The 24,930-nt window shown below is 51.9% G+C and overlaps 1 protein-coding gene across 1 annotated transcript in view; it reads left to right on the forward strand.

Annotated features, from left to right (window-relative positions):
• LOC122388950 (protein dispatched homolog 1-like) overlaps nt 1-19,135 on the forward strand; it is a 48,874-nt gene extending 29,739 nt beyond the window's left edge. Inside the window, exons 5-13 of the mRNA XM_043380543.1 lie at nt 553-741; nt 6,779-7,019; nt 9,562-9,722; nt 10,316-10,408; nt 10,762-10,944; nt 11,688-11,823; nt 12,331-12,564; nt 15,223-15,421; nt 16,196-19,135. Coding sequence (XP_043236478.1) covers nt 553-741; nt 6,779-7,019; nt 9,562-9,722; nt 10,316-10,408; nt 10,762-10,944; nt 11,688-11,823; nt 12,331-12,564; nt 15,223-15,421; nt 16,196-18,131 — 3,372 coding nt within the window. The 3' untranslated portion in view covers nt 18,132-19,135. The remainder of the gene's footprint in view (nt 1-552; nt 742-6,778; nt 7,020-9,561; nt 9,723-10,315; nt 10,409-10,761; nt 10,945-11,687; nt 11,824-12,330; nt 12,565-15,222; nt 15,422-16,195) is intronic.
• The last annotated feature ends 5,795 nt before the right edge of the window (nt 19,136-24,930 follow it).

The raw sequence follows: 24,930 nt of genomic DNA on the forward strand, positions 1-24,930 counted from the left end.
TGGGCACATCAGGCGGCGCTGTTATATCAAGGACATCTCTTTGAAACAACTATGCGAGTGTCAAACTTTCAGTCTCTGTCTAGATGGTAATTAGATCGATCCGCTAGACTCCAATATCTCCTGAGATTTGTCCCTAAAGCAAGCATTCAGCCATTTCGCGTCTGATAGAGTGAGGTATTGGGAGCGAATCGACACACGTATTCAAAGCCCCCTAAACTCAATAACGGCTGATTCCAAGTAGCACGTATTTGACCGCTCGACTGGTGGCACGTGTCAGTCCACACGTGTGTGTACGTATTTGATAGCCTTGTCTGTGCTGTGGGATGTGTCGGCGTTGGCGGAATGTGTTTGTTTTTGCGTGTTTGTATCTCACTACGCGGGTGTGCGTGTCAGATCGTACTTGAATACGTGTTTGACCGTCCTCTGTACGTGCGCGGCGTTATATGGCTAACGCGTGTATGCCTGTGATGTGTTTTGTGACTGAGGGGGAAGTGTGTTTGCCCGTGTCCGGCCTCCCCCAGTGACCCTCTGACCTGACCTTACCCTCCTCAGGGTTTCGAGACGCGCGGCACGGAGCTCTCGCAGCGACTGTCGGCGTGGAACAACCTGCAGAAGGCGGCGCAGGCGGGCGGCCCGCTCACCAACAACCCCAGCATGGAGCCGGACTCGCCGCACTTCTGGATGGGTCCGGCCGCCGCGCCCGTGGCCCAGCCCTCCGCGTCACCGCCGCCCCAGGCCCAGGTAAGGGGAGGGCAGACGGGCAGTCGGAATATGCAGTGTGCTGTGCTGAGTTCGGTGTGTGTGTGGGGGGGGGGGGGGGCAGGGTCGAGCTTGAGCCTTGAGGTAGATGGGATGGCTTTGGTTGACCCTCTTACCATCCAAGTTCCGTGGCGCGGAGGAGAACCACCGTTCAGAGAGAAATGCCGAGCACGTACATGCTGAATTATTTGATATTTGGATACTTAGAGCTGGAAGCATTTCATTAGAAAATCGAGGATTTTACACGACCAACCTCGTAACTGATCGACCGTGAAGCGGTCTCTTGGCAACTCACTTGGATAACACGGCACTGATTAGTTTCTTTGATCTGCACATCCGCGGCTATCGTCCCGTATAAAATCCCCTCGGGTGGTTCCTGGACCGCGGCCTGTCGCCGCCCGGGCCGCGCTGCCCGTCGCTCCGTCGGGGGCCGCTCGGTGCCGCGTTGGCGGCCACCGAGTTCCAAGAACTGCCATCAGTGCGGCCGGCTGTCAGGCGGCGCCCAGAGGGGCCACCGCCGGCGTCTCGGCGCGCTGACAGATGACCAATTCGACGAGACGTGACCGAAGACAGCGGCCGACGCGACGAGTTTTGATTGGGGCTGCGCGATAGCCGGCCGTGCTGACGGCTGGTTGAGGCAGTTGTAGGAGTTCTGGTTTGACAACCGCAACTTGTAACAAGCTTGAGGTCTTTGTGTTTTGAAAGTGGAATATTTGATGAGTACTTCGTCGTTACAATTCCGGGCATTTGGATGGTCCCAAACCTTTTCCGCTCTCGTAAATCTCCCTCAGCACACTGCCAATGTTTCACACGACTACCATTTGCAGCTGCCGGTAGCCCAGTGTCTGCTCTGACCTGCCCGTCACCCGGGAGGACGGAGCTGACCTCCTAACCTTCAGCCACATGTGTGCTTCCCACGGCGGCCTCAGACGGAGCGCAGCGGAGCGGCCGTGCTCCCCACGCGCCGACGCTGCCCGAACGGCCGCGGGGCGGGGTCGATTCTGACCGCCACAGACGGAGACGGCACCACTCCGCGGCGGCACCGATATACGGGAGCTCACATAGGTCCGGCTCCGATATACATACGAGAGCTGCTGACTCTTCTCTGCTTAATGTGTTCCGATATACACACGAGGGCTAACATTGCTCCGACTCCGTCGCTGCGATATACAGGAGCCGCTGAGTTCGGCTCCGAGGGGTTTCCAACATACCGTAGCTACTGAGTTCTCCGCTTGTGTTCCGATATACCTACGAGAGCTAACATTGTTCCGACTCCTCTGTCCCGTTATACGGGAGCCGCTACCAGTTCGGCTCCGCTTCTCCTTTACATATACGAGAGCCGCCGAGTTCGGCTCCGCTGGTGTTCCGAATTCCGATATACATTAATTGCTTGGTGCTTCTGTCTGGGTCTGATGCCAAACTAATACCGATCATACTGATGGCGTGATATTGATGTGAATACTCATGTTGATACTGATGTGACCGCCCGAGATGGGGAGTTGTTCTGATCCTGACGCGGGGATATTGATTCGCTGACACGGATATTGGCGCTGAGCTCAGCGCTGACTCCAGCGCTGGTCGGGGATGAGACATGGGCTCTCGCGCCGCTGCTGATATTGGGTGATTTTGGCACATTGACCTCAGGTTTCCAACTGCTACTGATGCCTGGGGTTCTCCATTGGCAATGATACTCCTATCTGGTTCGGTTGCACTCTGTTGGCTAATCTCGCCACAACCGCCAACATTCATTCACGCTGCCACCGCTAGTGTCTCGTCCCTCCCCTCCCCTCGGGACGTGTACCTCCTAGCGAGTCCCCCTCACGTCCATTAGATGCTGTCTCGTTCCCCGGGGAAGGATCTGCGGACCACACTGCCGGCCGGCCGGCCGCTCTGCGGCGTGCGACTCTGGATTAGAGTAGCTGTCGCACGCGGTCACGGCAGAATGTAGTGCTCCTCCTGTGGTGGATGTGCAAGGCTCGTCATTGTTCTTCGGTGTTTCACTCGTCTGTTTTCTTGACATCACTATGGTCGAAACTGGTTTTCTGTTTACATGATTATATGCATAATAAGTACACTGATTCCTTGCTTGCTGGTGGTTTGCGGGAAACAACTGTCCTATTTGCATCTAGCAGTAATGATAACCTATCACTGGTTAGGGTCACTGTGGTTAGCCGCTTAGCCGTAGTTAACGGCTAACCGAGATTGATAAAAGACCTTTATACCATAGCGCTACTTAGTGTGCCCGTGTACTTGCTTCTTTGGTGAAGGACATTTTTTTAGCCTGGAGTCGGTGATGTAATGCATAAGGAACTGGATGTATTTACGATAAAAGACGTTGCTTGCTTTGATGTGCGGGCCTCATTAAATGAGAGACTTTGTGTTAAGAAACTCGTTAGTCGTTTGAACGTTACAGAGGTGGCTACTTCAAAGCCGACTTTCGTCTGTTCAGAAGGTCCTTAACCCATTAGAGCCGAAAACTTTTTTTGTCGACTTTCACTGCGATTTTAACATATGTTTGTCAGGCACCCTCTAGGAGAACACATGTGCATTTTTTGCCAGATCACGAAACCGGAAGTGTACGTTTCCGGTCTGGCAGCTTTTGCTGCCAAGCGTATCTTACGTAGTCAAAAATGGAGTAGTTTGTCACATTTCAAAGCACAAACATATCAAGACCGCGAGGAAATGATGTTTCGATACCAACAACCCTTGCCACAGAGTGTCTCTTATCGGTGCTTGTACAATTTTCACGAGCTATTTTATTTCCGTACCAGATATGGTCTTGAATATGTGTTATTGTTCGGATTTCCATTCGACCGTAGCCTGCAAATAACGACCGTAACCAATTATTCTCAAGGATAATGGCTAAAAATCAAGACATCAGCTAACAGATCAGCTCGTTCTGAGAGATAATGTTCTTTCTCTCACTATTTCAGCTCACACACGCTTTCCCTCCCCACACAATCTTATACAGGGTGCGACGAAGGTTTACTTCCGTCGACCGTTTATTTAAAACAACTTGGCGTGTTTCCAATGTGCTCCAATGTGCTATCGCGTTACTTTGAACGAATTGTGTCTTTGAGTCCTTCTCTGAAGCGGAGATTAGCTAAAAAGCTGACCTCTACGAATGGAGGTTACTGGTATGGGTAATTGTTTAACCATTGAACAGCGCATTTACAGCGAATTGTACTGAACGCCTAAGCATGGACGGTCAGCTTTACAGTGAGAGCTTCGTAGTTGCGCTATTGGCATGCTCCAAGCTGGCAACACATCGAAGGACGCTGCCTAACACTTTTAAGCCCCCGTTTTCACCAACAAGCGCTGGTGGAAGAACTTTAGGGACAAGTAGCGTCACGTGGGTATAAACCCCAATCAGCATGGTCCTCCTGCGTCTCAACCGTCGCCAACATTGTCATGAAGAAAGCACCTGGGAAATTTGACCATTCTGCGGAGAACCTGATCAAAAGTCTTATTCATAAGGATCACTCGGATAATGTTGTCCATTGATAAGGGAGGAACACCCTTGGACTGAAGGCGCTTGACTATTAGTACGGCCAAAATTAACGAAAATGAGCAAGTCCAGAGCCCTCAGATTTGCACGAAACGGAAAATCTGGTCGGTAGAAGAGTGGAAACTGAGTAAGTATGTAGAAACGGGTCTAGTTCGGCGACGAATCTCCGTGTCAATGGTTTCACCACACGGACCATCAAAACGAGAATGGGCTGAAAACGCGGCCCAAGTTTCGACAGACTTCGGCGTAAAATTCTCGCCGCAATGGTATGCCGATCTATCACGATGTCCTAGCAGGACCTGAGCTGAACCAGCTGGACGTGATCTAGCAAAAGACGAAGTCGATCCCGACTACTATACAGAAAACATACTGAGAAAAACGTGCATCTGGCATTAACAGGGCGGTCACCACTACCGTGTGCTCCAACGGCGCATGGTGTACCGCAGGTCGGACAGCATTTTTATGCTGGACGGTACTCCATCTCATCAATCTTTCGGAACTATGATGATGATGATGAATTGGGGTTTTTGGGCGCCCGCACTATAACAGTGGTCATCGGCGCCCATTTCCGGAACTAGGCGGTGCCAGAGCCATCTGTCCGATATCTGGGGGAAGGACACTTGGCTAGAGAACAGTTCTGGCCTAAATCCAATCGAATTATTTTGGAGGATAGTGCAGCAGGAGCTAGACATATGCAAACTTCCCGGCGACCTCGGACCGCTCGGAAGGGCGCTCAAGTCCCTGGCGCCCCTTTTTCACATGGCGGACGTCCCTTTATAGCTTTAAAGGCACCCCTCTCTCCCAGGTAAGCGCCCATTTGGTCATCAAAGGCAACCCTATAGGTCTCAGAGGCGCGCCTCTTTCTTGTGCAATGCGCCCCTTTTTCGTATGCAATGCGCCCCTCTTTCGCATAAAGGTGTCCCTATGGAGTGGACAACAAATGCACCCCTATAGACCTTACAGGCGTCTCTCTTTCTCATTGAGGCGCCCCACTGGGCTTCATAGGCGCCCGTCTTCGGCATGCAGGCGCCCCTCTTAGTGCAGATGCGCCATCATGGCCATGACCTTTGTAGGCGCCCCTCTTTTGCATGGGGGGGGGGCGGGAGCCGGGGAGCAGGGCGGGGGCGGCCCCATAGGCCTCAAAGGCGCCCCTCTTCCCGTTCGTCTATAGAGCCACGGCACCATCTTCCCTTAGGCGATGGCGTGCCTTTTAAGGGATGGATCCTCTGATGACAGTTTGTCCGCACCACTCCGTTAGAGCGTAGTTCATGCTTCAGCTATGGCGGAATACATTATACGCCTGGTAGTGCATTGGTATGTGATGCTCTGCAGACAAGAATACATAGCAGAAACCCCGATAATGACCCTTTTTGGAAAGGCAAGGAACTGGGGCATTACACTATGCGCCATAAAGCCAGGCATTGCTGCTCATGTACGAATGGCACAGCAAAAAGGACGTAACTGCTCCATTTTTGACTACGTAAGATACGGTTGGCAGCTTTTGCTGCCACCTAAATATAACGCACGATTGGCGATATTTAGAGAAATTGATGTCGCACCTGAGCTCTTCCCAGTGATAATTACAGATTTCTTTACAATAATCAATAATAAAAAGGTAACATTTATTCACACCAACTTCACAACTTCCTTCTTTGGTGTCCGCCGCACGGCCGCCATCGTGCGCCCCTTGCACCCTCGCGATAAATTGTTTATTTCTCAGCACATTCGCTTTCTCGATCAATAATTCGGAGCGCACATGACGTGCATTGTTTTGGTCTTCCGTTCTGGTGAGAAACCTTGAAAGTTCACCGCAACGTTTAGGAATGCGGCGCTATTTTGTCCGGTGGCAGCAAAAGCTGCCAAGCGTATCTAATGGGTTAAGATTATGTACAGTTCGGCTTGGTACTTATAAAGCGAGTTAAGTCACAGACCGTTATTTTCCAACGTTGGGATGGTTTTGATAAAGATTCTTTTCCCATCGAAAGTAATTACTTTAAGATACGTATCCCCTGAGAAAGCTTTGTCATGCTTTGTCGTGCTTTTCCGATCTCAGATAATTTCTGTGTTCGTTGCAAGTCGGTATGGGAACCCGGTGTATCCATATTGATTTAAGCTTAGCCTTGCCAATGTCTTTTGATATAGCGTCGTAAATGCTAGTGTGGGCAGTGCTGGCCGTTTCATCTGCTCCTTGATCGTGACCATCACAATGCACGTTTGCCATTAGTAATTCTGTGAAGATGCGCTGAACAATAAAAAGTTGCTTGATTTTAATCATCATTTTTCATCATTTTGTACCAAAATGTCGGTAGCTTTTCGCTTTTGTTTTGTTTTATCATAGTTCGGAATCATTGTTTCTGAGTAAAAAAATTTCTTCTCAAATAACGTCTAATATTCTGCTCTTCCGTACCCAGGCACTGCTGGCGTCGGAGCCGGGTGGTGCAGTATTCAGCGTCTTGCCTTTTGCCGCAACCTGACCTGACCTGACCTGACCTGACCTGCCCTCTGCCCCAGGTATTGCTGGCTCCGAAGCCGGGCGGCGCCGAGGCCGCACGCGCCGCTGCCGAGGAGGAGGAATGGCGCGACCTGTCGCAGCTGGGGCTGACCGGCCGGCTGCCGCCCGCTGAGCCCTCGGGCGACGACCGGTCGGAGCAGGGGCGGCGCCAGGAGCCGCAGTCGGGGAGGCCGGCCGGGCGACAGCCACGCCGCGGACCGCTGAGCGGCACGGGATCCACCTGGTTCTGCGGCCCTCTCGGTAAGGGGGGGGGGCAGTGAGAGGGGAGGTGGCGGAAGATGGGTAGAGTGGGTGGGGGACTGTGGGTAGTGGTGGAGTGGGTAAAGTGTGTGCTGAAGTGAACTGAGGTTTGCAGGCGCGTCGGTGGTAGGAAAGGCTACGTTTGTTTCGTTATGGTGGAAGGTTTTCTTTCCTTCGACACTGTTCACTCCTTTTTTCAAAACGAAAGTTATTTAGCTCTTTATCGTAGTTGAACACTTGCATCGTGTTTTCCTGTGCGGTCAAGAGAACCGGGAACCCGGCATTGTTCAGTTCTAGAAATTTATCAATCAGATTTGCGGAGCTGCATGAGTGCAAATATGTTTACGGGCTATGTTGGGAGTCTGTTTTGAAAGATCGGTACGGGCCCTCTTAGAATCCCTAGCCTTGAGCGTTCTTATTCACTCAATGCAAGTGAATTCGTTCATTTTCAAACAACACCAAATGTTTGCGAATGCTGAAGAACTGTTATGATGGAAAAATAGGCTGTTAATTGAATTAGTTCTCCAGCAATGTATCAGGCATTGTTTTCAATAAATAGGGCATACCATTGACGACAATATGCATAAAGTGATAGTTTCTTTAATATGCCTGCATAATGTGTAATTTGCGTTTAGCTGAGGGAAGCAACAAACTTCCAAACAGACCAATTAATCGTGTTTTCGGCCGCCGATGGCTCGTCAAAGTTGGCCAACTACCGGCCTTGTTGATGCTGTCAAACGCAGGTCCCGGCTGCAAGCGATGGAGCCGAAAGTATCGCCCCGAAAATATACCGTAGTCTCCCGGAAAGCTCGGCCTCCTGATACAGAATTAATGACAGCTGTATTTACGACGCTCTCGGCGCTCAGACTGTAAGCAGCTTGTCCGTCGCCGGATTGATAAATAGTGTGAGGGAGTGAGCTGGAATGGGGACGAGATTGCTGCCGTGTTTCGCCGATGTTTCTTAGATTGGTAGCAGCTGGGTTCAGCTGTGGAGAGGGAATGCTAGGTCCGATGTCGTTATCAGCTTCTGCTAGTCAGCTGTCCTAGTTAATGATAAAGGTATAGTTTACGGAAAAGGACAGTAATGCCTTGTTCCTTAGGTTTGTAGTTGAATTTTGTTGCGATGCTAAGGTACTGTCATGTGACGATTATAATGTGTTACTTGTGTCTTCTCTCGTGGGACTTTCTGGAACATCTTGCGTCCGATGCGTGGGGTGAAGCGGGGAGAACTTTCTAACTCTTGCTTGATTTTCAATAACGAAAAAAGCTTCGTTAGATATCTTAGAAACTATAAATTTATAGCTCTCCAAACCTTGCCCTATCAATTATTGTCTCCCTTTGCATGCCATCTACCGCGGTATTCTGCGCACCCTCCCATCACCAAATGCCAGAAAGGTCACCGAATTATCTCCACGTAATGCCACCTTGTCATCGCCCTCGTCCCGGCCCAAGAAACCCACATCTATCCCAGGTAGGGACACTGGGCGCGACCAACCGCGGAACCGCCGGAGGCTGCGGACGCTTTGCCGACGGGTCCTGCCGCCATCAGGTGTCTGCTGTGTCCGAGAAAGGTCATTAGGGCTGGCGACAGGCCGTGCTGCCGGCTCTGGGCCTTCGAGGAACGGCCGGCGGCGGTCCGGGCCTCAGCTGCTTTTGACACGGCCCCGTTCAGGTGGGAGGGACGGGGCGGTTACCATGACAACAGACCAGCTTCCGTGCGGCAGCCCTGGGCGGCACGGTGGTCCGCTGTAGGCAGTCAGTAGCTCACGGCGATCGTTGCGGCTGTCAGTTGCAGCGTGATGAGGTATTCAGACGGCTGACTGACTACGCTGGATCGACACTACCGCTTCTGCATGAGCCGAAACCGGATGAACAGACCGAACTTGTATCTGAATGTCGCTCAGGCGTCCGTCTGATGGCAGATCAATGTCAGAACTTTTTATGTTATTACGTCGGGTGATGTGATGGCCCCGGCATCTTGATGAGCTCAGCGAAAATGACATAACTTTTCGCTCGATATGGGCCCCGCCGTCGGTTAATGGCCGTTAAACCGGTGTCGGCACGGGGCGGCCGCCGGCCGTCACAACTCGGCGGGGCTGTCAGACGTGGGAGCGCTCTGACGACCTCAGACGGCTCGGGAGCGGCGGGGGACGGTCTGAGACGCAGTTGACGGCACACTGGACATTGATCTCGGGGGCTTTGCGGTCTGTTTTTGGCTACAGACTGGCAGGCGATGGTCGGCCTTTATCCGTCGTCCGTCGCGGCTCGGTGCTTTTACGACGTACTGACGGAGTGACGGGCGGCTGCGATGTTTGTCAAATGTGGCTGATGGAGGATCGGAGCTGCCTGTGACAACCGGACCTTTTAGCGTTCGTGAACGGTGGTTGCATCATTCCTTTCTTAGTGATCATCCATAACAGCCCGCAGTCCTGTCTTTATCCTGGCAACTATTTGTTCTTATGTTACCTCTGTCAATTTCTTTGACCACATTGCTGCTTGTTAATCAACTCCATCAACTGACAGGTATCTCTTTCTCTTCCAGTCCAGGAGTACGGTCACGCGGTGTTCGCGCCGGCCCCGGGAGCCGCCGCGTCCGCCGACTCCGGTCCGGGCTCGGGTCTGTTCCAGCTGGACAGCATCCGCTCCATGTGTGCCGTGGAGGAGCGTCACTTTCACACGGAGGCCTTTCCCGACTTCTGCCAGGTGAGACGACGTGTATCTACCAAATACGGCACATACGCTGTGTGCGCGTCTCATCTATCTCGATGTTTTATGTCTCCGTCTATCTTTGTCCCAGTTAATCTGTTTCTGTGTATGTATCCCCCTCATTGCTTCCCCTCTTACTTCCTTTATTTGTCATTCCCTCATTTATTTCCTCATCACTCTCACCTTCTTTTCTCTAGCCCTCTAGGCCTCTTTCTCTCCTTCTCTTTCCCCGTCTCCCTTTATGTGCTCCTGCTATTTTTGAATTTCTATTTATTGCTCTCTTTTTGCTCACTTTATCTCTCGCCCGGCTGTCACGCTTTATCCAGCCTTGCGGCGCAAAAGAAGTTGGATGAATGTGTCCAGAGCATGCAATTCAACAGTCATTTGAGGAGTGATCTATCAAAGGAAACTCCCATATTTCTCGAAGCTTCATATCTCGGCCACATTTCTGTTCTGTCCCCACGGAATTAACTCGTGGAACGTGACGAATGTCCAGACACTAGAGATGAATCACTCCTTCACACTAAGATACATTGTTTGTAGTTTACGCTGCGTGTGTCGTTTCTGACTCGTGTTTCTGGTGTGGTTAGATTGACGACGCCACCCAGCGCTGCTGCCGCTCGTGGTCGCTGGGAAACTACATAGCGCTGCTCTACAACCGCTCCGACTGCCTGGCCATAAAGGTGAGACGCTCGGCTCGGGTGGAGGGGGCTGAGAGGTAGCGGGGTGTCGGGGACACGGAGGAGGGTGGCTGCTGTGTATAGATAATTATAGTTGAAAGCTGAATAACGAGTGTTCAACTCGTGAGTGAATGTTGCAACTGGTGTTTTCTGTTCCGTTAAAGGCAAGTGATCAAAAGTTTGAGTCGTAAGTGTTCTCCAGATTGGTCACACCAAATTCGTACGAGTTTATCGAGCAGAGTGCTTCTAAATAACCGGCATTCTTTATCACATAGCTTATGCATCTGGCTCTTCTTTTCTCAATCACAATTACAGTATTGTTCGACACCCACTGACACCCTGTCCCACCTCCCCAGGCGTCGGACGTGTCTGGCACTCTGTCCCTGCTCCGCGACTGCGCCCCGTTCTACCACGGCGGTCAGCTACAGCCAGACTGTTCGGGCCGGCCGTGCCGGGACGTACCCGAGAGGTGTGCACGGCACGACGCGGTCTACCACCTGCTGCACTACATACTGGACAGCCAGTTTCTGCCGCCGCAGGTACGGGGAGAGGGGAGAGAGAGAGAGAGAGAGAGAGAGAGAGAGAGAGAGAGAGAGAGAGAGAGAGAGAGAGAGAGAGAGAGAGAGAGAGAGAGAGGGAGGGAGAGAGGGAGGGAGGGGACGTGACGGGGAGGGTTAGGACCTCGGGCAGTGTGAGAGAAAAGGTCGAGTGGTACGCTGTGTGAAATGAGAAGTCGGTGGTGTAGAGAAGTTGAAATTGTGTCTGAAGATGAGTTCTGTGAGATTAGAGACACCGAGTACCCACCACCTGTGGTTAATGGCTCTGACAGATGAAACTTGAGATGGAGAAAGAGAATACTGAGAGGGTTCTGGTTACTTGACATTTAAAGTTGTAATCGTCGTAGTACGTGAGGAGCATTTAAACATTGTCGCAAGTGAAGTAATTAACTGTTCCGACTTCTGCGAACAATCACATGATGCTTCATTCCAGCTCAGATGAGCGTAGTTCAGCTTGAGATCCTTTAGCGAGCAATGGGTAGTATGTGCTCGCAATCATTCAGGACGTGGAATGTAATGTAGTGGAATGTACTGTAATGTAATGGAATGTACAGGAGGTGCAATGTAAATAGTCACTGCTGGTGTTATTACCAATCCTCTGATCGGGCCATGATCTACCTATTGTTTGAATGAACGATTGATTTCCTGTTGTTACCGGTAACCAACGATTTATTCACTGTTTTTGCACTACCCTCGTTCCTCACACCAGCCTCCGGTGCCCACAGGACCCTAACCGGGCCCACCTGAGCTACGCGATGACCTACCTGCCGCTGGCCCGGAGTGGGGCCGTGCTGCCCTACTACCGCACTCTGAACACCAGTCTGGCAGACAACAGCACCGCCGTGGTGGCCATGGATCTCGGTTAGTAGGAGAGCTCGTTAGATGTTGGTGTGGAGAGCTTTGGGGAAGTTTTTTTTTGGGGGGGGGGGGGTGATCTGATGGGTCAGTGGTATTTGGTAGATTGTAAAGTGGTTTGGAAGGAACTTAGGTAGGATTGAAATAGTTTGAAAGCTTCTTCACTCGTCGGGCTGTATAATTGTTGTGCTTGTTCGTGCAGTTACACGCAATTTTGAACTGTATAGACGAGCGGTTAATACTTAATACGGTTAAATATTAACCGTTTGTGTTAATACGCTCTGTTTGTCTGACGAGTCTCTGCCCCCCCCCCCCTGCTCCCTCCCCCTCAGGTCTGAAGGCCGCCCTATTTGATGAGTCAGGTCTGAAGCACACCCTGTTACAGCACCCTGTTGGTCCCCTAGGTCTGAAGGCCGCGCTGTTTGACGAGTCTCTGCCCCCCCCCCCCCTTGTCCCCCAGGTCTGAAGGCCGCCCTATTTGACGAGTCTCTGTCCCCCCCCCCCGTCCCCCAGGTCTAAAGGCCGCGCTGTTTGACGAGTCTCTGCGCGAGGACGCGGTGTACGCCGGAGCGGCGGCCGGCTGTATCGTGCTCCTCATCTGGGTATATACGGGCTCCCTGCTGGTGACGCTGGCCACCCTGGCCGCCGTGGCCATCTCCCTCTGCACGGCCTACTTCGTGTACGCTGTGGTGCTGGAGCTGAGCTTCTTTCCGTTCATGAACCTGCTGGCGGCCATCATAGCCATCGGTGAGTCGGGGAGTGAGGGAGTGTGAGTCGGGGACGAGTCTAGGGTGAGTCGGGAGTGAGTAGAGGCTGAGACGGGGCGATGAGAGAAGTGGAAATGAGAGGCGTATGGTGTGAGGAGTGACTGAAACATTGTGAGACAATCTAGCGGTGTGAGAGGATTGTATCATTGATTGTATGGAGTCGGACAAATGATGGAATGATGTCAGCTTTAAGATTTACCTTCACATGTTGAAATTAAGTAAACAACAGTGCAACTCGTTTTTAGAGCTCTTACGGCATGAAATGCAGTCTCTCATAATTGCTAGGCAGTAGGCTATGTTCATTGTTCAACATCATTCGACTGTAGTTTTGCCGCATGATTATGGTGTTATAGCCATTACGTCGTGGCGTTTCACATTTGCCCTGCTAATTCCCTAATATGCCGCTGGCACCTTCCTTAAATTAACCTGACGCGGCCATTTAAGGCGGTCTGTTAGTCGGATTGAGCGCCGTCCTGACCCGGAGCGTCGGCAACTTGTGCAACCGGATGCCAGCCGAAATTGGCGGCAATAATTCCAGTGTACCTTGATGACCCTGCGACATTATACGTGCCGACTCCTGCTGGGCAATCTAGCCGGCCAGACTGGGCGCATTTAATACTCTCAGGTTCAAATGTCAGCTGGCTGTTTCAATGGTCGTTACATAACCTCGGTGCCTAATTCTTCTGAATGCTTGAGACGAGGTGTTAGTATCACTGATGTTAGTTGTCGGACTTTCGTCCCCGTCTTGAGTTGAGATGTTAGTTTCACAACGTTTCGGCCAGTTACTTCTCCGGCCGTCGTCAGGTGTTCTTTGGCCCTTAGAAGGACCTGGATGTTGGTGGCGTTGCGCCGTACGCGTCATACCGTTCGAAAGCTCCTGTAGTCAGCGGGAATCGAACTCCTCGAAGGGATAAATGACACCAAGTTTCCAGCTCCATAACGATGTCTGCCTCGATAGTGGAGTGGTTAGAACCGTGGACTATCACCGGGGAAACCCGAGTTCGATTCCCGCTGACTACAGGAGCTTTCGAACGGTATGACGCGTACGGCGCAACGCCACCAACATCCAGGTCCTTCTAAGGGCCAAAGAACACCTGACGACGGCCGGAGAAGTAACTGGCCGAAACGTTGTGAAACTAACATCTCAACTCAAGACGGGGACGAAAGTCCGACAACTAACCTCGGTGCCTAAATTGGCATTTTGCTGGTTAGTTGAGATGGATGGGAGTGAATGACCGGGACCACCAGAAAATACCGGGCTCATATTTTGATGTTGAGAGGTGAAAAATGCTGATTGGGATATCACAAGGGTCTTGGGAATGTTGACTGCCTGCCGCTGCATCTGTTGTTTCTTTTGCGAAATTCATTTCGCATGAGTTCAATAAAGCTGATGTGTATTATCAGTCACGCGCAAACCACATTTACAACAAAAGCAAAGCCATATCCCAGCCGCCTGCTCGCTCTGTCGCGTCTCCGCCCAGTGCTCTCTGTGCACCGGACCGCCGCGATCCAACTTTGCTGTCCGTGACGCCATGGTTTTGGAACTTCACCTTCCTTTGACGTCACCATCCGTGAACCTGAACTTCACTCTCGCCTGACGTCAGCATCTGTGAATGGCTTCACAGACTTCGCCAGCTAGTGATATTGTGAGTGGCGTCACGTACCTAACTTTGCCACCCCATAACGTCATACGTTAGCGTCATGATCCATTTACGTCACCATCGTGTGCCTTGCCCACCCCGTGACATCACCGTCCGGGCTCGGTCGTCCTCTCGGTGACCTAGGGTGTCTGTATCAGTGCCGGTGGCGCGTGGGCGGCCAGACCGTCGGTCACGGTCGAACCGAGCTCACGGCGCGGGCCATGCATGCCGCTTTCATCCGGCGCCGGCCGGGCCGCGATATTGGGGACACCGCGTGTTTCCGTCGGTGGTAGGCCGCCTGTAGACTGAGTTCGGGGAACTCGCGCTGGATCAAAGGACGATTATAGCCCGAACGCCGGCGGGATTGATTTGTGAGCGTCCGTTCAAAGCAAATTCTGAACGCCGGACTGAGGAACTGGATGTTGAAATACGGCTGCATAAGTATGGCGCTAGGGAAGAGGTGTAGTTACAACAGACTGCTTGCTTTGTCATTCATTCAATCAATATACTCAGCGTTTGTAAAGCATCATTTGTTGCTTCATCCGATTTAATACACCTCTGGCAGTAGATATCGCACTGATTGTGATTGGCTGTTCAGTAACGGCGATTTTGCGTCAATGCATACTTAAAGTCTCAGACGCCTTAGGGAATTAATAACTTGCAAAGGGTTTCGCCGTATTTCATCAAACCTTCAAACTTCGTCTCCTTACAATTTCCAACGCAATTCAGTGCAAACTTTGTTCAATTGAAGTTGTTTTTGTTTTCCGCTCAATGGAAGGGGAAGTACAAAGTTTCGTCAACTTGAGACGCTGCGGGAGGCGCAATTGCTCCCAATCTCAATCCCTCTGGATCCGCCTGTGAGATCGCACTAATGCATCGATGACGTTAATCTGTACACACTGGGTAGTGGGTACCAAGATTCTTAGTGGGTACAACAGGTCTAGAAGGTTAATTTAGCATTAATCTCGTAACACCAGTGTCTATTGCATTCATTCCAGGCGTTGGCGCGGACGACACGTTCATATTCTGCAAGGTGTGGGACCGCTGCAAGTCGGACAAGAACGCCGGCACGCTGGCCAAGCTGGTGGGCGACTCTCTGCGGCAGGCGGCGCTGAGCATGCTGGTCACCTCGCTGACAACGGCTGCGGCCTTCTTCAGCAGCTGCGTCAGCCACGTCACCGCCATCGCCTGCTTTAGGTAGGGAATGATGGAGAAACTGATTGCGTCAGTGGTAGTAGTTATATAGCGTCACCGGTGACCTTTCGGTAGCATATTGTGTGACTGCTGACTGTGACTGCTAACTGCGTAAAGTACCTAGGATATGGTGTAGGCGCATAATTCTCTAGGTAGGATATGAGCAGGATTGTAACTTGCAAGGGCTACTATCTCCTTTTCTTTGGATTCCTTGTCCTGCCCTCCAGCTCAGGTATGATATGACGGCGCTACTTTCGAAGGCGCTATATGTTCAGTAAGGGAAAACTTCAATGTCGCCCCTGACTATTACTGGCTGGGTTAGGTAGCCTATGGTGTCTATATACTGCCTAATCCAGCCTGGGTACGACAAGTGTCCCCTGTGACCCCTGCCTCAGCTAGTTGATGTGACGTCAACGCCTTCATCTGCCCAACTGAGATGTGCCGCCGACAGAGACATTGGGCCCTTTATAAGCTCATGCTGGAAGCCGTGACGTGCAGTCGATTTATGGACTTCAATTTCCACCGTGATGTGCCGACGTGCCTCGGGTAGCCGGCAGTTCGGACGTCCGTTTGTTGTCCGAACTTACAATCGTGACATTATCAACTCGGGACTGGATTGTAACTTAGTAGAAATTCCAGACGGCGCTGTCTAATGAGCCGTTCCGGGAAGAAATGTTACGATCGAGACGTTACGTGTTCTGTGATTATGTGGGTCGCTGCCGGTATGACTTCATGTTCTGCTATTTATTTACGTCACCGATGTGCCCTTGCCGACAGCATCTTCTCCGGCATGACGATCCTCATCAACCTGGTGCTGATGGTGACGTGGACGCCCGGGTTCGTGGTGATGCGCGAGCGGTTCTGCCAGTGGTGTCCTCCGCTGCCGCTGGGCGCCGGCGGACCGCTGTCGGCCGGCCGACCGTGCCCGCCGCGCCGGCGCTGCGGTGAGCTGGGCCGCGTGCTGTTCGACAAGCTGCTGCCCTGCGTGGTGGTGAAGCTGCGCTGGCTGTGGCTGGTGGTGCTGGCCGCTCTGGCGGTGGCCGCCGCGCTGGTGGTCTGCTACCAGCCGCGGCTGCGCCTGCCCGAGTCGCAGCAGTTTGCGCTGTTCCGCTCGAGCCACCTGTTCGAGCGCTACGACGCGCTGCTGGCCCAGTGGTTCTGGTTCGAGCGCGGCTCGCAGGCGCAGCTGGAGCGCCGCTTGCCGCTGCGCTTCGTCTGGGGCGTGCTGCCGCTGGACGGCGGGGATCGACTCAACCCGGCCGACCGCGGCACCCTCCGACTCGACCGGCGCTTCCAGATGGAGTCCGCCGAATCACAGCGGTGGCTGCTCCAGTTCTGCCGCGAGCTCCGACAGCAGGGCTTCTACCAGTCCACCCAGGGACCATTGCTCTCCAACTGCTTCATCGAGACGTTCAAGGACTGGATGGAGGGGCGTCAGTGCGTGGACGAGATCACTGGGGAGGATCGCGAGCCCTGCTGTCAGTCGGCGCTCTTCCCCTACCCGGAGGCCGTGTTCACAGAGTGCCTGGTCCGTGCCGTCCGCAGCCTCCACAACACCCCCGCGCAGTTCTTCGAGGCCGGCCCGGCCGGACCCAAGTTCCTCAAGAGCACCGGCAGAGTGGCGGCTGTTGTGGTGGAGTACGACAGTAACTACACCTTCTCTCTCGCGCACGATGAGATGCACGAGTTTGTGACGGCTGTCGAGGCGTGGACTGCCGAGCAGATGCGTTCGGCGCCGCCCGAGATGGCTGGAGGGTGGTTCATCAGCTTCACCGACTTCTACGACCTTCAGACTGCGCTGGCGGACGGCACTCTTTTGGCGATTGGCGTGGCCGTCGGACTCGCCTTCCTTGTCCTCATGCTCACCACACTCGACCTCCGCGTCAGTCTGTTCGCCGCCGTGACGGTGGCGTGCGTCATCTTTGTCACAGTGGCGGCGCTGGTGCTGCTCGGCTGGCGTCTGAACGTGCTGGAGGCTGTGGCGGTCACGGTGGCCATTGGACTCTCTGTGGACTTCACGCTACACTACAGCGTGGCGTATCGAGCCGGCGAGCAGCCTGACCGGGAGGCCCGGGTGGTTCACGCGCTGTCGTCAGTGGGCTCGCCGATTGCCATGGCGGCTCTGACTACCCTGCTGGCCGGCGTGTGTATGCTCCCCAGTCAGGTGCTGGCCTACCTACAGATCGGTGTGTTTCTGATCGTCCTGACGGCTGTCAGTTGGACGTACGCCACTCTGTTCTTCCTTCCCCTGCTGCGTGTCTGGGGCCCGGAGCGGGCGTGCGGTCCGTGCCAGGGCGGTGCGGTGGCCTTCTGTGAGCGCAGCGCTCCGCGAGCCGACAAGGCCGTCTACAACTACACAGTCAGTGAATCCACCCTCAGCACTTCCAGTAACGCGTTCCTGCACCCGGCGGCCGGAGAGACGTACGAACTGGAGCCGCTGACTCCTGGCCAGCGCCGCCGGCCGTGGCGGGTCAGCCAGCCGGACCTCCGACAGCGCTCTGCCTCCGTGGGGGACGCGGCGGCGCCCGGGCCCCCGGCGGCGGCCACCCCGGGCGCGCGCAAAAAGTCGCTGCCGTCGCTGACTCTGGAGGGCGGCGCGCGCCGCTGGGCGGCCGCCGGCAGTGCCACCACGGTGGTACTCTGTGAGGACACGGGAGATGTGGAGCCCAACCGGTGCCCCGGTGTACCCGACGTGTGGGTGAGGCGCACGTGACAGCCGGCCAGCGCGGCCAACGGGACGGCCGCCGGGGCAGCGGGCGACGGGCAGAGGGAGAGAGCGCCACACCGGGAGCACCGGGAGGCGGCCGGGGGAGGGCTGGGGAGGGGGACGGCCGCGGACAGGCTGGGGCGCAGGGCGCGCTCCCGGGCGGTGGCGGCGGAGGTGAATTCTGTCAAGGTGCGGCCGGCGCAGAGGAACTGTCAGTGTCTCTGCGTGGTGGAGAGGCGGTAGCGCCGCCGGCGGGGCCTGATCGGGGGGGGGGGGACTTGATAGCTGTGATCTAGCTGGATTCGTTTTCAATGAGGGGTTCTGTGAGTGTACTTTGAACTGATTGTGGTAACGTTTTACGCTGATGCTTTAGAAGTCAATCTATTTGATGGATTGTATGTAGTCAACTTTACTCATTTTTTATCATTTGTGGGCAGCTTTTCTGCAATCTATTGAGGCAGCTTATACTATATTGACCTGATCTGTACCTATGTACTTAACTGATTGGTGTTTATTTTTACCAAACACGGTTGATGTGCCAACGCTCAAAAGAGTTGCCATATGGTTTGTATTTTTCATGTTACACCACGGGGGCCCTTCAATCGTGTTATTTGGGCCGAGGCTTCCATCTGATTGTTGAGCCGCAAAATCATAGAATTGTGGCCAGTGTGTTGATATTGAGCGATATTGGGCTCCGACCGAATTATTGTATTATCGATTTTTATTCCTTGGAGCCAACTTCCGTACGTGTCAAGCTTCAACTCATGGATGTCGTGCCAAGCCCGATTTTTCCCGATAATACTCAGTCCACCGACGTGGCCCGTTTGTGTCATTGTTCCCCGTTCCTTACGCTGTATTCAGAGCCTTCCGCGTCGCCCGTCGGACACGAACTCGAACGGCCTGAGTGAGGTGCTTGGGACGCCGGTGGGTAATCAGGTGTTGTGGACAGTGTCCGGCTGCGAATCTTGACATTCCTGTTCCGTTTTGAACAATATACATACCTTTTGTAACGTTCTGTTTCTAGACCGAGATTCGGAAGTGCGTGTATTCGGAAGTGCGGAAGTGCGTTTACACAGGGTGATAAAAAGTAAAGACTCGAACATTTGCTTTTTCCAGCAGACAACAGAACGCCTTACCACGGGCCATTTCATGGACTTGGCTACACTTTTATATCATGTCATATTTACCCCTCCTTGCGGTATTCAAACGAACAGGATGACGGCAGATAGCGCGCAGTAAGCGCACAGTTCAGATAGCGCTGTGTCGCCTGTGGTATTCGCTTCAAATGAAGGACACTGGCGTCTCCCACAGGACTGATAGTCACTGATGCGATGAACGTCTTTCAAGCTACATTTACTGCATTCTTTGGGGTTTTGACCCAGATGAAGGCTGTATCTATGCCTGCCATCAAAGCAAAGGAGGCACCGAGCGGAAATTTTCCATTTCTGCAGTTGGTTTTGCTGAAAACATCAGAGGCGCACTGTGCGAAAACAAAGTCGTTGGTTTCCTTGCGTTATTTGAAAACTACCTTGGACTCGCATACAGACTGTTATTACATTTCTTAAGACATCTGAGGACGCAGCTGGGTCTCTGACGGGGCTGCTGTCACGCCCCGACAGTTCCATTACCGGACGTTTTGTCCTCTGGGGCATTCCACGTCAAATCAAACACCGAAATCCGTCATCCCCTTCGATTTTTCTGAAAATTTGTAGGCAGACTGGGCATGGTTCAAAACTGAGTTACGTATAATATTTTCGAAATTTGATAACGTATCGCTAAGATATAGGTCATCGAATATAGCGAAAAATGCCACACATCAATTTTTTAAATGGCTATAACTCTGGTTCCTTTTCTGGCATCAAAATGATATTAACAGGGTCTTATAGGCAATTGATAAGGCTTTGATTTTTAATTATAAAATTAAATTGAAGTGACCTTGAAACGCATTTGACCTTGAATTAAAACAGAAAAATTTAAATAGCAAAAAACACGTCACCTTCGATTTGGGTAATTTTTACATATTATGTCCGTCACAATGTTCCTAACCATCTGTGAAAAAATTGGAGTGGGCCATTCATAACTTTCGCGGCAAACGCCGTTTTCATGCATCAACATCACGCAACCGCGCGTGACCTTGAAAGACAGAGTCGAGACATGCTTGCTTGTGTACACTTTCTGAAATGAATGATTGCTGATTAGTGATATCCCAAACTCTACGAGAATGGAAATGCATAGTCATCGTAGTCAAGCATTCACGTTCCATAGTAAAGGTGTCTCAGGCAAACGGTATTTTGCGGTGAATTTTGAGCCGTGTGGAAATGCATCATGAAGTAAATTCAACGAAAACATTATCACGCAACGATATCTTCACAGTGGCGGCGGAAGGTATTTTAGGATAGGGGTGCAAACGATATTGAAGCGCCCCTTCCCGCTGGGCGCCCCTTACCATATACACGGTTGTAGTAACACAAACAGTGAAGAGACGTTTGACAATGTGTTGTACCTGTTAACACGTTCAGAATTACAGTTTTTATGTAACGAGAAATAGTTAGGTACATTCCATAGCGTAAATGTAACCTTCATAATGTTCCTGCTGTGGACTGTACATATTTTCAATGACTGAGCAGACCTGCGCCGACAAAGGACCTGTTGTCGCTGACCGGCACACCGCTCAGCCTGGTCTAGCGCGGCGGCACAGCTCCCCAGACGCCTCTCGGGCACACCGCGCGCCGGGGCACTGGGCAGGAATGGGGGCCGCTGCGCGCGCCAGAGCTGGGACGTTTGTCCAGCTACAAACCTATGCCATCCTAGACTTGTTGAGCAGTTCGAGAGCCCAGTTCCATTCATGGGGAATTCCGGGAAGACGACAGGGCTGAGAGCCGAGCGTGTAACGAGCCCTCGTCACGGCCCGATCCGATCACCGACTTCACCTGACCTGTGGCGTGACTTTTGCCACTAACTACCGATGGATGTGACTATAACTATATAATGACTATATAATGACTATATGTGACTATATATAAGCGTGTGCCGGAGTCGGTCGAATTTGAGGAAAACTGGACTCTTCTCGCTCAATAATATTTGATTTCACTCGTGACTTTCCCAGAGATGGGTGTTTAATTCGACATATTTATTTCACTTTGCCTGGTATTACGGAATCTTACCTCGAATAATATTCAAGGTGCAAGTGGCAATTGGCACACTAGGGCACCCTAGGGCAGCAGCATGGCACAGGTAGGTATCGATAAGCTCTTATGTAACGCATGATTACGCATATATTTACGTATAACGCTAGACGAGTGAAAACTGAAAATGCGCCGTTTATATCTGTTAGGGCGAAAAGGGAGAGGGAAGCGCAGTATTGTATCGAGCACCTTTTGGTCGCATCAACGTCCACTACTTAACCTTTAAAGGGACCCTCCCACCTTAACATTAGTTTTGAGTTGAGATAGCCAAGTTTGCGGCCAGGCTCAGAAACCACCATTTATTCTGGTCGCAACCCCCGCAGCTTTATGGTGTTCAAGAAATTTCTTCCCTTTACTTGCAGGGTGGGACCAGCGTGGTCCCTATCTCTTAACCATTACGGGAATCTGATGACGTCATCAGGCTTTCGAACGTCCGTTAAATGTTTGACTAAAACGTTTTGTAGCACGCGGTGGTATATGCTGCTTTGCGCGCAACAAATGCCGCACTTTCAAATAAAGTCGCTAGGAACAGCGGAGATCCCAAAAAGTAAACAAAAGTAAAAGTCTAATATCTTGAAAACCGGTGAATATTTTTCGATGAAATTTGGTAGATATTCGTTTTTGCTCTTTCTGAACCGAGCGACATCACTTTCATGCCAATTCATTAACTTTTTTGAAGGTGGGAGGGTCCCTTTAAACATCATTCGTAGACCTAAACGTGCTACCACATTCGTGCAGTACTGGTCAAGAATATTGTCAATAAGCCCCTTCTTAGCCGCTAAGCTCTAAGCCCTTCTTACCATCCCCATGTGTCACATGGGGACACTGCAGGGCGTCTGAGACGCCCCAGTGGAATTGTGAATTTATAAGTGGTGTTTGGGATGGGGATAAGGATAAGGATGACTGGGAGAAGGATGAGGATGTAGAGTGGGTAAAGGATGGGTGTAAGAATGGATTCAGGCCCGCCTACTGGCTGTTGTGGTAGCTTCTGCTAATAGGTATTCCTCGTGTGTCTAGGGGTATTCTAATCTGTGTCATCTGCACAATCCTATCATCGTTGTCTAGGGGTATCGTCTTACTCTCAACAATCATTTAACCGTCTATAGTTGTATTTACTGATCGACCAAAAACTATGCGAGCCACAAACCCTTTCGTGTCCGAATCTTCATATTGCCAGCGTTCTCACCGACATTTCCAGCCTCGAAAAAGAACGGAGTAAGATATACATATTAAATATGTATTGAAAATGAAAAGGCCGAAATAAATAAAAGCGAACAAATCAAACATGAGGTGCCAGAAAACGAGCAATGTCACGGTAACCGTGCACTGCCGAAGTAAATATTGCCAAAGTGCCGAAACATTCAATAAAGCCGAAACAATGATCAAGCTGAAATCATGATACCGAAATAATATTGCCAAAGGGGGGGGGGAAACTGACTCATAGCAGCCAAACGTGCCGAAATGGACTGAGTCGAGTCCCGAAACACGGTGTCTCAAAAAGACATATAGACCAATCAATCGAACTTAAAAACTGCCCACAGTACCGCGGCCATCCTGAAGTGTTGTTACCTACGCCAGTGTGACTATATGTGCGTGTCTGTGCCTGAGACATATCTCCGACCGCAGCAGAGACTCAACCGAAGTCAGGCTCTAACCCTTTCACTCCGCCGGTCGGAACCAGTGGCGTGGATAGGGCTTGGCAAGAGTCCGGTTAGAGACGTCCGACTGGGCAGGAGATAAGGCCCAAGAACTTACATGTTTGTAGACCAGACCAGACGCACAAGGCGACCACCACGGGCGGCGTCGGGACCACCACTGCCCGCGCGAACCAGAGAGCAAGAGCCCGAGAGAGAGAGAGAGAGCCCCAGAAGGTCTCAAACGCGCCTATTTATACCTTCGCACATTCACCGCACAGCGCCGCGCCCGTCTCTAGCCCGTGCCGTCTCGGGGCTGGCGCGGCCGGCGATCGGCGCCATGGTATTTCTATATAGCATTCACATATCTTACCAATTGTCATATCGCAATATTCTAATCTACCACCACCATGGTGCAATGTAGCATCATTATCCGCTCCCTATCGAGTATCGAACAATGCACAACAATCTGTACCGGTGTTCATACTACCCACAACGTTTAAACTACACATGCCGCCATCTGCAATTGCATATCTAAATACCGTCACCGCTATTGCCGCAAGTATGTCAAAATAACATGTCGCTGCGTAACATTCAGGTCAACGCACCATCACTCCAATCAGTGTGCCGTGCTTTGTGTGTCGCGTATCTGAACAGCCACGCCGTAGTTATCGCTCGGGCATAACCATGTACCTTCTAAATGTGTATTCCTCATCACCCTTCCTGATGTTGATACTACGAAACTCACTCGATGTCTTGTTGCTGCAAAAGTACCGATGCATTGCGCCAGCTGTCCCTATTTCCGACTGTCTATCCACTGCGCGACTGCCTATCTGGAATATTTTTGTTACACTGTTTTAATAACGGTATATCGCCATTTCACGGCTCGCATAATTAATCGTTAGACGGGGTACCTTCATCTCACATTCCCTCGATGACCGCGAAAGCAACACCTCGGTCGTTCGGTTTGTCTCTCAGTTCATACTTGTGCAGAAGTAGGTGTGCAGAAGATACGAGTTGAGTTGATAAGGAATCGGTCGCACCGAAGAGCCGGCATTGCTGCTTTGCATGTAGATCATGCACTGTCCATGGTCTGTCCGCTCCATTCCAGCCGAAGTACTGACAGCGCGCGCTCAGGGTCAGAGCTGAGCAGTGTACGACCCTCCCGCAACCGCGGGCTGCCGCTCGTTATCTGGCACCGATGTTGCAGCTGATTCTGATCGGCCATCACCTGTTGATAGCAGGATATGTGCACCGGAGCCAACAGCTGTGAACACAAGCATAGTCACCTTTTCCCCTCCCTGAGACCTGTTGATGAAATGGGGTAGGATAGATACGAAAGTTGATCATACTTTTTTCAACTGCCCTTTCTTTCAAGCTGTATATCCAAAAGCTACCTTGTGGTGTGCAGATAATACAGCGATGAAACCACACCAGGTGTACCTTTACTTCCTAAGGTTATGTAAATGCGTGGGCACGCCATCTCCTCGACGCGCTGAAACGCACAATGACCTCGCAGCGTCCGCGCTGGTCCGCGCCGCTCGCTTCTGGCCATGGGTCATGGAACTCTGGAAATGCGTAATTATGGAGATGCCCCTGGGGAGAGGCACTGCTCTTCTGCAGAGAGAGAGAGAGAGAGAGAGAGAGAGAGAGAGAGAGAGAGAGAGAGAGAGAGAGAGAGAGAGAGAGAGAGAGAGAGAGAGGGTGAGATAGAGAGACGGAGAGAGAGAGAGAGAGAGAGGGAGAGAGAGAGAGAGAGAGAGAGAGAGAGAGAGAGAGAGAGAGAGAGAGAGAGAGAGAGAGAAGGAGAGAACAAGCGTTCGTCTGTCATTCTGTCACTGTCTTTTGTTTCTCTGTTCCGTGAGGTGTGCTTTGCGTTTTGCCCTTATTGTACTCGCGATTATCTGCAGCCAGGAACCAATTTTCTCACATTCCTCCGTTTTTTATAACAAAATGATGATTACCACCTATGGGTTCTGAACCAAT

This window comes from Amphibalanus amphitrite, unplaced genomic scaffold (genome assembly GCF_019059575.1).
Source record: "Amphibalanus amphitrite isolate SeventyFive unplaced genomic scaffold, NRLGWU_Aamphi_draft 000339F_arrow, whole genome shotgun sequence".
In the NCBI taxonomy this organism is placed as follows: Eukaryota; Metazoa; Arthropoda; class Thecostraca; order Balanomorpha; family Balanidae; genus Amphibalanus; species Amphibalanus amphitrite.